This window comes from Saimiri boliviensis, chromosome 2 (genome assembly GCF_048565385.1).
Source record: "Saimiri boliviensis isolate mSaiBol1 chromosome 2, mSaiBol1.pri, whole genome shotgun sequence".
Classification (NCBI taxonomy): Eukaryota; Metazoa; Chordata; class Mammalia; order Primates; family Cebidae; genus Saimiri; species Saimiri boliviensis.
In genome coordinates, this window is record NC_133450.1 from 58,597,089 (window position 1) to 58,610,972 (window position 13,884).

Genomic DNA, 13,884 nt, shown 5'->3' on the forward strand with positions numbered 1-13,884 from the left:
CCCAGCAATTTGGGAGGCTGAGGTGAGCAGGTCACTTGAGCTCAAGAGTCAAGACCAGCTGGGAAACATAATGAAACATTAACTGGGCGTGGTGGCGAGTGCCTGTACTCCCAGCTACTCTGGTGGCTGAGGCTGAATGATGGCTTGAGCCCAGGAGGTGGAGGTTATAGTGAGCTGAAATCACGCCACTGCATTCTAGCCAGGGTGACAGAGAAAAATCTTGTCTCAAAAAAATAAAGGTTTTTTTTTAATCAATAAAATTAAAAACCCATTTACAATTATCTTAATTTATAACATAATTCAATTTTATAACTGTAACTACAAAAATGTTAAATGAGTCCTATATACATTGAATTTATCAGAAATGTAAATCAATAAATGATTATACCTTTTGGTTTTGGTCCACAACATTTGCAAGAGTTGCTGGCACTTCGAAAAAATCACATCTCTAATGGCAGTGCTGGTTACAGTACTTGAGTAACCAATAGAACAAACCTACCCAACACACCTAACATCACCAATCTACCCTTCCTCTCCCTCCCTCCCTCCCTCCCTCCCTCCATTGTTTGTTTTTCAATTATGTATGTACATAGTTTCTATTATCCATCATTCTTATTTAAGAAAAGTAAATTATATGGGGTAGGCTCATTACATATGGCACAGCATGACTAAAAAAGTTGGGGAAAGCAAATTATTTTTAAATGGATAGGTTTATTTTCCAGCATAAAAATATCAATAAATGTGTTATTTTTCATTGGTGCATAAGAATTAGAACTGTAGATATTATTTCATAATTTATATGGTTAATTTTATTTACTTAAATTATATTTCTCAGTTACATTTTTCCCTTTCTTAGAAGTGGGAGGATGCTCTATGTATGTGTGTACACACACACAAACACACACACACATGCATGCACGTGCTCGCTCGCGCGCTCTCTCACTCTCAATCTCTCTCTCTCTCAGACTCACCAAAACCCTACAGAATTGGCCTATTCATTCATACATTAGTATCCTGACTAATCACCACTGATGAGGTTAGATTAACTACTAAAGTGAATAAACATTACTCAATCATTCCTATCTAGATTTAACAAACTATATTATCAATCTCAGACAACTTTATGGTGAAAGGCAAATCAGACAAAACAGATAAATCACTTTCAATAAATTCTCTGTACTCCTAACTCCATCTCAGCATCCGTTTCTTGGAGAGCCTGACCTGTGACAAAGGTTGACCAATCAAAGGAATAAATGGAACCAGGGACCTAAATGCCACCTCTACTATTCTGTCTTTTTTCATCTTTTCCCCGCCATAAGTAAACGTTAGTCTCTTATCACAAAAGCACTTATTTTACCAAGTCAAGAAGTTTCGCATTCTGAAATCAGCTCCAGTGCAAAAGATTCCAAGGAGGGAACACAAATATTGTGGCTTGTCCTAGGTAGCCATTCCTAAATAGTCACTCCTGCCAGGGAAGGAGGCATTATGGTTTGGTAATAATCCCCCAAAGTATGCATTTTAAAATCCATTTTGATGTAGTACCACATTTTGAAATATTATACCTTAATAACAGTATCTAATTTGTATCTAGAAAATGGCTTAAAGAATGGGTATATGACCTCAATATTAATTTTTAAAAATTATGGCATCATAGGGCTTTGCTACAAGGTACTGAGATAACTACTGTTGCTTACCTAAATTGTTGCAAAATAGACTGAAAGATATCTTCATCTTCCCATTCAGTCATTCAGTCAGTATATTTTTGTTAACCCATTATTATGTTTCTGCAAAACTCTTAATCTCTTAGACTAATACTAAAATATATAAATCTTGTAACTTTACCTCTTCTCTTTTTTCTCCTTCTTCCATTGAAATATCATGGTCTATGACGTTTTCAATGCAAGGGAGGTCTGAAGAAGTGATCACAATTTCTTCAGGCTCTTGCATGAACAAAGGTTTTTCCTCTTGTTGGATCCATTCTTGATACACTTTTACCACTTTTCTCATAGCTGCTGCTTCACAAATTGGTAATAAAAATGCCTAGGGAAAACAGAGATAATAATACCTTTTCCTTTGCTACCAACCACTAATGCAGTAATGTTTTTCACATCACATCATAGATTCTTGGAAACTGCAACTTTAAGCAAAACAATGACTATAACACAACTCATTTTGCCATAAGCTAATTGATATAAACAAGAGTTAAGTTCCTATGGGATATTTCTGGTAAAAAAAAAAAAAAATCACCAAATTTCTAGAGACCAAAACACAATACTAAACACTGAAATAAAATGTGAGCTATGTGCTCATTTAAGAAAGATTAATAAAAATAAGACAGACAACTAATTACCCTAATGTTCTAATTCAGGATTACTGGTAGCCAGTCTATTCCAGCAGCTCAGGGGCAAGACAGGAACCCAGCCCTGGACGGGATGCGATTTCATTGCAGGATACAGCAACATACATACACCCCAACACTCACCCAGACTGAGACCATTTAGACACACTGATTTACCTAATGTGCATAGCTTTGGGATGTGGGAGGAAACTATGGTACCTCAAGAAAACCCACACAGACATGGGGAGAACATACAAATGGGAATTTTTATTTTTGTCATCAACATTATAGTTAAACAATGTTTCATAAAGACTTGCCATACATATATTTCTATCTTATAAAATGTGAGATATAAACAACTTTTAAAAGTTAATCAATTCATTGTCATAAAAAGCCTGTTGTCTCCAAATTATTTGCGCACTGATATAGGAATGTTTGTGGTTGATAAGCAATGACTTAAAGTGGAAGAAATAAAGATTAGTTGAAATTGTATTACTCAGAATGATGATATATTCCTTGCTTCCTAAAATAGTTGAGCTCTTACAAAGGTCAATGTAAATACAACTTTTCATAATAAGTTACGCTTTCTTGTAACTTACATTATTTTGGTTTTTACATTTTTTATTATTTTAGGGACAGGGTCTCGCTATGCTGCCCAGGCTAGACTGGAACTCCTGGCCTCAAGCAGTTCTCCTGACTCTCCTCAGTAGCCTGGACTATAGGTACACACCACCACACCCAGTTATCATTGTCTTTTTAAGAACTATTACTATTAAAACAGATTTTGATTATAAAACAGAAGTTAAATTTGCCTCCAAAACTTAATAAAAATCGTATGTAATAAGATACCTCACCTTTTCTAAGCATACAAAGAAAAAAGTTAAGACTTGCATACTTCATTTTACATATAATCAAGTTCTATAGTCTAACAATAAGGCAAAATTTAAAAGAAAGATCTCATAGTAATTCTTTTTCTGAAATCTTAAAAAAATAGGTATTTTCCTCAACACGAATACACATTTTCATAGAAAAAATACTGACACAATCCAGACTTGCAAAAGTAAAACAGCAAAAATACTCTTGATCTCATCACTCAAAGTCCTTTCCCTGTGCATGTTTGTGTTTATGGGTTACTATTTTTACTTTACTTTTAGGTGCAAATAGAATTAAATTGCTTTTCCTTTTCCTTTTATGATACTACCTATTAATATCAACCTCAAAAATCACAAAACCTTTACCAAAAACCTGCCACTTTCTATTCTAGAGTTATTAGTAGGTATATTAAATAATAATCAAGTGGTCACATGAACTTATTTTATCTGAATGAAACTAGCAAAAAAGTCAGCTCCCAAGATAATGATGAAAAGTTAATGTGCAGGATCAACAGAATATTTACTGTTGTTTGCTAATCCTTTCGTTTATTTGCTATTAATTCCTTAGTAAACTACTTTATGTACTATTTTCTTTAATTTAACCAACTCATTCCTAAATTATCACTCTCATATGCTAGCAGCTTTAATGGCCAAATGGCAAGATTTTGATCATCACTGCCTGCTATTAGAATATTTATTTTACAGTTGTAGCAAGAGCTCAGCCTTCCTTAAAAAGATTCAGGCCGGGCCGGGTGCAGTGGCTCACGCCTGTAATCCCAGCACTTTGGGAGGCTGAGGCGGGTGGATCACGAGGTCAAGAGATCGAGACCATCCTGGTCAACATAGTGAAACCCCATCTCTACTAAAAATACAAAAAATTAGCCGGGCATGGTGGCGCGTGCCTGTAATCCCAGCTACTCGGGAGGCTGAGGCAGGAGAATTGCCTGAACCCAGGAGGCGGAGGTTGCGGTGAGCCGAGATCGCGCCATTACAATACAGCCTGAGTAACAAGAGCGAAACTCCGTCTCAAAAAAAAAAAAAAGATTCAGGCCAGGCGCGGAGGCTCACGCCTGTAATCCCAGCACTTTGGGAGGCCGAGGCAGTTGGATCACGAGGTCAGGAGATCAAGACCATCCTGGCCAACATGGCAAAACCCCATCTCTACTAAAATATTAAAAATTAGCTGGGCATGGTGGCGCACACCTGTAGTCCCAGCTACTTGGGTGGCTGAGGCAGAGGAATTGCTTGAACTGGGGAGGTGGAGGTTGCAGAGAGCCGAGATTGCGCCACTGCACTCCAGCCTGGTGACAGAGTGAGACTAAGTCTCACCAAAATAAAAAAAAAAGAGATCTCAAAGAAATTCTGTTTTAAGATACTGAAAAATTCCTGTTTTAAAAAATTAGTATATACTTCTCACTCAATTTTGCTGTCAAAGACACTGAAAAATAAAGTTTAATAATCTCAAAAAATTAATATCCTCCAGAGCTAAAATATTATACAAATTGTCAAACTACAACCTAGTGGTCTAAATTGACTACACACCAGAGACCTATGTCCTTGCAGATTCTAAAATATGATTTTGTGAGCATGCTAAATGTGAATTGTGAGGAAAAACTGATATTAGCCATAGCTAAAAACTGATGTATAAAACCAGAGTGATAATTTATAAATTTACAATGAGAAATAACTGTTGAAGAAACCAGAATATTCAAGTTCATAAATTAGCAGTTAATTCCTCTATGAAGAAGCAACAAAAGACCTGAAATAATCTTCAGCAAGGAGAACAAAGCAGGAGGCACCCACACTTCCTGATTTCAAAATACATTACAAAACAGTAATCAAAACAGTATGGTACCCGCATAAAAAACAGACATATAAACCAGCTGAGCAGAGTAGAGAGCCAGAAATTACATGTAAATACAAACACACACACACACACACACACTATTATTCAGCCTTTATAAAGCAGAAAATCCTAGGGCCAAGCACAGTGGCTCATGCTTTCAATCTCAGCACCCTGGGAGGCCGACGAGAAAGGATCGCTTGAGGCAAGGACCTGGTGACCAGCTTGGACAACATAGTAAGAAGTCCTCTCTACAAAATAATTTTTAAAAATTAGCTAGGCATGTTGGTGTACACCTGTAGTCCCAGGTACTTGGGAGGCTGAGGCGTAAGAATCACTTGAGCCAGGAGTTTGAGATTACAGTGAGCTGTGATCACACTACTGCACTCCAGCCTGGGAGACAGAGTGAGGTCCTGTTTCAAAATAACAAAAAAAGGAAAATCCCAACATTTGCAACAACATGGACTAACCCAGAGGACATTATGCTAAGTGAAATAAGCTAGATATGGAAAGACAACTTATTTTATTATCTCACTTAAATGTGCCATCTAAAAGAATCAAGCTTATAAAAGCAGAGAGTAGAATGGTGGTGACTAAGGGCTGAGCAGTAGGCAAAATGTGAGATGATCAAAATGTACAAAGGTTCAGTTATGTGGGATGAACAGATTTTGGATATCTAGCATGTTGACTATAGTTAATAGCCCTGTAATTTACCCTTGAAATTTTCTAAAAGATTTTATCTTAAGTATTCTTATCACATACAAGCAAATGAAATTTTACCTGTCTAAGGCCATTACTATGTTAATCAGATTGATTATAGTGATCATGCACAATGTATACTTATATCAAAATATCACATTGCTCTGAGTGACCCTACTGAGTAATGTGTGAAAAAATAAATAAAAATAAATCATTAGATTTTTTAAAACCTATCACATTGTACACCTTAAATATATACAATTTTTATTTGTTGGGTATACCTCAATAAAGTTAGGAAAACCTCATAAAATTAAAAGTGTTTGATACCAACATATATCCACTAAAATAATTTTTTTTTTAACCAGATCCCCCTGAATAAAATAATTTCTAAATGATGAACTTCAAGCAGAGGAAAGTGGTTCTAAATAGAAGATCTGAAATGGAAGAACTCATGATAAAATAAAGTGGCAAATACATAACAAATATACATCAACACAAAAAACAGAATTAAATTACTTGATAATAATATATATGTTGGGGGGGGCGGGGGAAATTAGACTAGTAGGGCTCTAAGGTCCTTGTATTGATTAGGAAGTGGTTAAAAGAAAAAACTTTAGAAACTGAAAAGTGAAGTATGCATGTTAAAACTTATATGATAACCACTACAGGAGAAGAAATGGTGGCTGGGGGAAAAGACAGAAAAAGACAGAAAGAAAAGACTAATAAAACTGACAAATCTTTGGCAAGAATCATCATCAAAAAAAAAAAAAAGAGAGAGGGAGAAACAAACAAACAAGGGATAGGGCTCATGTCTGTAATTCCAGCACTTTGGGAGGCCAAAGCAGGAGGCCAAAGCCTGAGGCCAGGAATTCAAGACCAGCTTGGACAACACAGCAAGACACTGCTCTACAAAAAAATTTTAAAAATTACCAGGGCAATTAAATACTGTACTGATAGGAATGAAAAGGAGGACCTGAATATAAATAATTCAGAGGTTAAAAGGATTATAAGAGGATGTGATGAGCTTTGTCAACAAATTTGAAAACAAACACAATAAACAAATGCCTAGAAAAATAAACTTATTTAAACTGACCCAAGAACTAGAAAGCCTGAATAGTTCTATAAGCCTGAAAAGTGAAGTAACATGTAACATTTCCCACAAGTATTCCAACATTATTTGCCAAGTATCTTTTCTTTCCCGATTGTTACATATTCTGTTAACACAAAACTTAAATCCAGCTGGAACCACTGCCAACGCCGGACAAAAAATTAAAACAAGTTTCTTTCTTTAACTAAGGCTGACAAGGCTAATACTGTCTCATGCTTTGTTTTACACATCAATAAATACGTGTGGGAGATCAAGACTATTTGCTTTGCCAAGAGAGCTCCCTGGCATGTGAACGAAGTATGGCACTGAATAAAGAGCACTGACATAGGGACCCAGATGTGGGCATTTTAGTTGCAGATCTACCACTCACCTACTTGCTGAGACACCTGCATGATCCCTCTCAGCTGCAAAACTCAATGTTGTTTACTTATAAAAGTACCTTTGCCACTAAGAGTAAATGGTAGTTTTCATAAGGTTTTTTTTCCACAAAACTTCTACGTATTTGAGAATGTGCACTTAGGGATTTCTAGCTATCTTCATGTGAAATAGTTTTTGTTCTTTCCCTTTCTTTCTATATTTTCCCTAAGAAATATTTGTCTTAAGGAGCCCGGTTTGGTGGCTCAAGCCTGTAATCCCAGCACTTTGGGAGATGGAGGCGGGAGGATCACCTGAGGTCAGGAGTTCAAGAAATATCTGTCTTAAATCAACTTTGACTTCAGAATGCCTTAGAGGACAAAATTAAGCCTTGAGGATAAAAGCAATAAAAACCTCCCTTCATAACCATTTACTGATGATAGAGCGAAAGATGAAATAATTTTACTATAGTTTGTTAATCAAATGATAGAAGAGTTTCAATCTATAATTAGTAATTTAAGAAATTATTCTGGTAACAAAGAGAGTATAAAGGAAAAAACAGTAAGCTAAAAGTATCACAAACTAAAATGTATAAAGAATAGAAAATACTAAAGGATTAGATGTAAATTTTATAAACTAAGTATAAAGAAATCTACATGAAGAATAAATTTTAAATAACTAATAATCAGTAATCTCTTTCTTTCTCTCTCTCTCTTTTTTTTTTTAAGAGATTCGGTCTCTCCATGTTGTCCAAAATGGCCTCAAACTCCTGGGCTCAAATGATCCTCCCACCTCAGCCTTCTGCATAACTAAAACTAAAAGTACACACCACTGTTCCCAGCTAAAAATCAGTACATTTAGTATTAAAGATAAAAGCCTTCCTTATATTTTAAAAATAGAGAGGTATGTTACCTGACGAAATATCTCTGTCACAAAGTTTACGTTACTTCTTTTAGAAGAAAAAACTCTGCGAACTATTTCAATGTCTGTGAGATGTTCTTCATCAATACTACAGAGGCTAGACGAACTAGGTTCTCGCTCTGTGAGAGTGCTTGTATTGGAGTGAGACTGTTCTGGTTCTGTAGTTCTGTCTGCTTTATCAGCATTATCATTTTTGCTTTCTTCTCTGGATACTAAACTAGCAGCTGCTCTCTAAAATAAAAGAGAGAGAGAAAGAGAGAAAGAGAGAGAGAGAAACAATATCATAATCATTAACTGTGTATTTTGTCGTTTAATAGGTAACATTGACAAAATCCAAAGCATTTCCCAAGTAATTTATACTACTGCTTAAACTTCGAGCATAGAGTTTCATTTAAAAGCCATTCTAAATAATTAAGTGGCAATGCAAGTAACTCAACATCTAAGTGACAAAGATACTCCAAAATGTGTGGTAATTAATCATCTACCCACTTATAGTTATATATGTTTCTCAGTTAGTTTGCAGTTCAAACAAGTTACTAATTAAAGCTGTATGGATGAATAATGCAGTCAGAGACAGCTCAGACCTTTGAGAGTAAGTAAATAATTTAACATCAGACTAATAAAACCTTAATGTTTAAAATCACCTCTATTTTACTGTGGACAAAAATTTACACAAGTAAAAGCTTCTTAAACAAGCAAAACAAAAAACAAAGAAAAGGAACAAAATTTATGACAGGCAGAAATGAAACAAAAAGAAATTAGAAAACTTGGAAAATTCTCTAATTCTAATAATGGAATTTTCACCAAGGCTGAAAATCAAGCCTAACCAGACAGACAGGAAAAAATTAAGTCTTAAGGTGGCGATAAGCAAATTACTATATGTTAAAAGTTGCACTATTTTGTGGTATGATAAATTACTTTGTTAAGTCATTCAATTTTAGGCATTGGTTTTGTCATCCATCAGGTAAGACAGCTTAAATAAATGATCTCAAATATACGTTTCCCAACAAAACGTTTATGATTTTCATCCCTTATGTTCTAGGATCAGAAAGCAGAAAGCTCTGCTTGAGAGTTTTCGTATTTAATAGTTCTTCATACAGAACTTAGAGCGAAGTTTTTGGGGAAAACACACCATATAGTTTGCTATAGATAAATTAAAAACTGGCCGGGCGCGGTGGCTCAAGCCTGTAATCCCAGCACTTTGGGAGGCCGAGGCGGGTGGATCACGAGGTCGAGAGATCGAGACCATCCTGGTCAACATGGTGAAACCCCGTCTCTACTAAAAATACAAAAAAGTAGCTGGGCATGGTGGCGTGTGCCTGTAATCCCAGCTACTCAGGAGGCTGAGGCAGGAGAATTGCCTGAACCCAGGAGGCGGAGGTTGCGGTGAGCCGAGATCGCGCCATTGCACTCCAGCCTGGGTAACAAGAGCGAAACTCTGTCTCAAAAAAAAAAAAAAAAAAAAAAAAGTCAAATTTTCTGAATTCTGATGAATTAAATACACTTGATACCTTTTATCCTACTTAAAAAAGATTTAAGGTGTTATAGAAAAAACACACATAGTTTAAGATTTTAAAAACTACAAAAATTTGAGGAAAGGAGAATAAAAATAGTGAAAATACTGTAATACAGACATGTATAGAAAAATGTGCAATGAGGGAAAAGAGAGAAAAAAAAGAAGTATGAAAAATAGGTAAATTGTTAAATCTAAAACAATAGTTTGAAATATTAGTTCTTCCACTGTATTGGTGTGTATTGTATATCACATTTCTAGACTTGGTATCTTTGTTGAAAGAGAGGGAAGGGGGTGTAAATAGGACTTTAAATCTGCATTTTCCGAATGCCCCCAAATTAAAAGGGCTATGAAGGTCTTATCATTTGATTACTGTTCTTTTCACTTGTAAGATTTATCTTTACAATTCAGAATATTTTTAGTACTATATAATTAAAATAAAATATAGAAATAAATTAGAAGCTGAGACTGATATACTAATGAAATTATCGTCTATACCTCCCAAGTTTCATTTATTAAGAAACTTCTTAATTCTATAATTATTAAAATTTGTATTTATAAAATATATTTATACAAATAAATTACTTGTTTTGAGTGTACGCTCCACCTAAGGCAATTGAAATCAGTGGAGTAAATCTCAAAAGCCATTTCTAACTTTAATAAGCCTGCCCCATTTGTGCATTACCTGAATATTCTTTGGCAAGACTTCACCTTCCATCCCAGGAATATGAGGTCCTGTATGTGGTTTTGGCTCCAGCCAGAAAGAAACCAGCCAACGAATGACAATAACACGAGCTTTAATGAAAGGCTCCTTTGTACAATAGATTGCTTCATTGGTTTCAGCATCTTTCTTTATCATGACATAATGTGGCTTTGGTCTCATTTGTGGGATGTCTGTGCAAAATAAAAGGAAAATAAAAACCAAAATAAGAAAGAAATTATGTTTAGAAAAACATTTTTAAATATTTCAGAAAATACTGTTATGCTACTTTTGTTTTAGAAGTAGTTTTAGCACAAAAACGACATTTCAAAATTTATTAGATGTTTGCATAGAACTATGGAAACATGTCTTTTTACAAAATATCAAAGAGTTCAATGAACCTACCTAAGTACAAAGAAGCTTCCAGAACCATTTGAAATAAATAAGAGCTTACTTCAATTAACCTAACACTGAAGCACACATTTTGAAGTCATACAAAATATGAGGTTTTACCTGAGCCTGTTAGTCGCCTAAACTTGGTATTAGGAACAACTTTCTGGGAAAGAGACAATTTACCTACGGAGTACCAATACCGTCTATATATGGCAGAGATATACTTCTAACCCAGGATATGTACAAAAGGCTCTAGGCTCAAGGCTCCAAGAGATATACTGGCACAATAATTATTAAAAGTAATTGCAGCCGGGCGCGGTGGCTCAAGCCTGTAATCCCAGCACTTTGGGAGGCCGAGGCGGGTGGATCACGAGGTCAAGAGATCGAGACCATCCTGGTCAACATGGTGAAACCCCGTCTCTACTAAAAATACTAAAAAAATTAGCTGGGCATGGTGGCGTGTGCCTGTAATCCCAGCTACTTAGGAGGCTGAGGCAGGAGAATTGCCTGAACCCAGGAGGCGGAGGTTGCGGTGAGCCGAGATCGCGCCATTGCACTCCAGCCTGGGCAACAAGAGCGAAACTCCATCTCAAAAAAAAAAAAAAAAAAAAAAAAAAAAAGTAATTGCAAAAACTGCAATTACTTTTGCAACAACCTAAAATAAATACTGGACAAAACATGACTATGTAATTATTAATATAGGATCTGAATAAGACTAATACTTGATTGAACCCCCATATGGGGGGAACCTAAAAAGAAAATTTATAATATAGTCTAAGGATCATATCAAACAAGAATTCATCACAAATATTTCTGGTGGGCTAACTTTTCTAACGGATAAAATCCAGAGAATAAGTTTTTAAAATATCTGTTCATTGCTGGCTGGGTGTGGTGGCTTATGCTTACAATCCCAGCACTTTGGGATGCCAAGGTGGGAGGATCACTCAAAGCCAGGAGTTCATGACCAGCCTGGACAACACAACAAGACCCCAACTCTACAAAAAAAAATAATTTGCCAGATGTGGTGGTGCATGACTGTTGTCCTAGCTACTGGGGAGGCTAAGATGGGAAGACTGCCTCAGCTAAGGCCGAAGTGAGCTATAATCATGTCATTGCACTCCAACATGGGTGACAGAGTGAGGCTCTATCTCTTAAAAAAAAAAAAAAAAAATTCTCATTCTCATTGAAAGTTTCCCGTTAATACAAATTCACTTTCAGTATGAATCTAGGTATCATATCTGTACCAACCAATACAAATATTAAATGTGATCAGTTTCCTGCAGTGACAAATGCCAATTTTACAGTGAGAGATTATTTTACTCCTATATGTGATCTTTCAGAAAATTCTGAACATTACCTACCAAGTATAGGATGATATAAACTGTTCTCCTTACAGATGTTTGGAAAAATATAAGGCAAGTAATATTTCTTAAAATGTGAAAACAAAAACGAAAATCCCCTTTCTTGGTTTTCTTTGTTCTTCCATTCTAAACTTTTTACCTAAAAATAAATTATATAATTAGAATCATTCCAGAAGACAGAATCTCTTAAATGCAAGTATTAGCAATTACAAAACAAGCTTATAAAAGGTTACAATACACTGAACTGTTAATATTAATGATCGTAATACATAGCATAAGGACAAATCTTTTAAATTGGTCTATTGTCATACATTATGCATATTTCAAAAAAATTAGAAAAATATTAGAAATATGTGTATTTTAAAAAATTAAGATAAATATATTATACATATATTTCAAAAAACTATGAAAAGTTATGCTAAAGTTGGCCCTACTAATGATAAAATTTAAAGTTCCTTCCCTTTTGTCCCTTCCTGAATAATTCAGCCAAAAATCATACAAATTACATGACATATGTGGCCAGGGTGAGAGTGTGTAAGCAGTGGCAGCAGTCAAGTGCAGATAATCAGAGCCTGAGCACTGGATGCAGGCCATCAACAAACGGGGTATAGCAGAGGCAGTAGTCCAGTGGGGACTCACAGTCTGAGATAGTTAAGGAAGGTGTCCATGAAGTGGGAGAAGTGAGGACAGAAGGAGACAGAGCAGTATAATAGAGTGTGTGACAACTCTAAGAAGGTGAAGAAGACATCTAAGCAGGTGGTTGGCAAAAGCGCAGAATGGGGTACTAGAATCAATCAAGTTAAGGAGAATGTCTGCAGAGGAGGGCAATGGTGGCAATGGGAGATTGATTATGCACAAGGGGGACTGATTAAATACATTAAGCTACTGGGAATAATGTGAGCCACATTTCTCATTGACAAATAGTTATAAATATGGAAAGGAAGAAACCAGAATGAACCCTGTGGTACTAGACTGAAATCTGGAGAATCGGTATGAATCAACATATGATAGACAGGAATATAGATTTATGTGTGTGTGTGTGTGTGTGTCTGTATCTGTGAATACAATTCTCTGTTAAAATGAATGACAACTCCTTAGAGAAGAAGCAGATACCAGAGTGGGCAAGGAAGGTATGAAATGAGCCTGGAATAACTTGTGGTGCCAGGAAGTAAGAAAGCGCTCACACAATGACGGAAACAATTCAAAAGGCCTAAGAGTCTGCTTGAAGAAACTTCCACTAGACAAATTTAGGACAATCTGAGCATCAAAATTAATAACTATAGTAAATACTAACACATGAATTCACAGGAATCCATGTTGAGATAAGTAAGTAAGTAAGTAAACAAACGGGGAGGGGAGAAAGCTTCTCCTACAGAGTGTAGCCAACTCTTGAATGTAGAAGTAATGATGGAATTAAAATATCACCAGTTGGCCAAAGAGTAGAAACAACTCAAATACTCATTGGATGATGAAGATATAAACGAAATATTGTGTATGTATACAATATAATATTATTCAGTGGAATAAAAATGAAGTATCGATACATGCTATAACATGGATACACCTTGAAAACATTTCCTAAGTAAAAGAAGCTATTCAATAAAGACTACATATTGTATGATACTATTAACATAAAATGTTCAGAATAGGCAAATATATAGAGAGAGAAAATCAATTCATGTTTGCCTAGGGCTGGGGATGAAAGAGTTAGGGGATAAGAGGACTGACTCCTAATGAGTATGAGGTTTCCTATTAGCACTAAAATTATATTGTCATGGCTGT

The 13,884-nt window shown here is 35.6% G+C and overlaps 1 protein-coding gene across 14 annotated transcripts in view; it reads right to left on the bottom strand.

Annotated features, from left to right (window-relative positions):
* The window catches only part of RALGAPA1 (Ral GTPase activating protein catalytic subunit alpha 1), a 282,216-nt gene that overhangs the window by 197,110 nt on the left and 71,222 nt on the right, over positions 1–13,884 (bottom strand). For all 14 annotated transcript variants that reach the window (XR_012516229.1, XM_074393365.1, XM_074393366.1 and 11 more), the window contains exons 8-11: positions 12,103–12,241; positions 10,334–10,542; positions 8,127–8,366; positions 1,843–2,040 (exon numbers count right to left, since the gene is read on the bottom strand). Coding sequence is in view for 13 of the 14 variants with exons in the window: in XM_074393365.1 (XP_074249466.1) it covers positions 1,843–2,040; positions 8,127–8,366; positions 10,334–10,542; positions 12,103–12,241 (786 nt within the window). In the remaining variant the exon portion in view is untranslated. The remainder of the gene's footprint in view (positions 1–1,842; positions 2,041–8,126; positions 8,367–10,333; positions 10,543–12,102; positions 12,242–13,884) is intronic.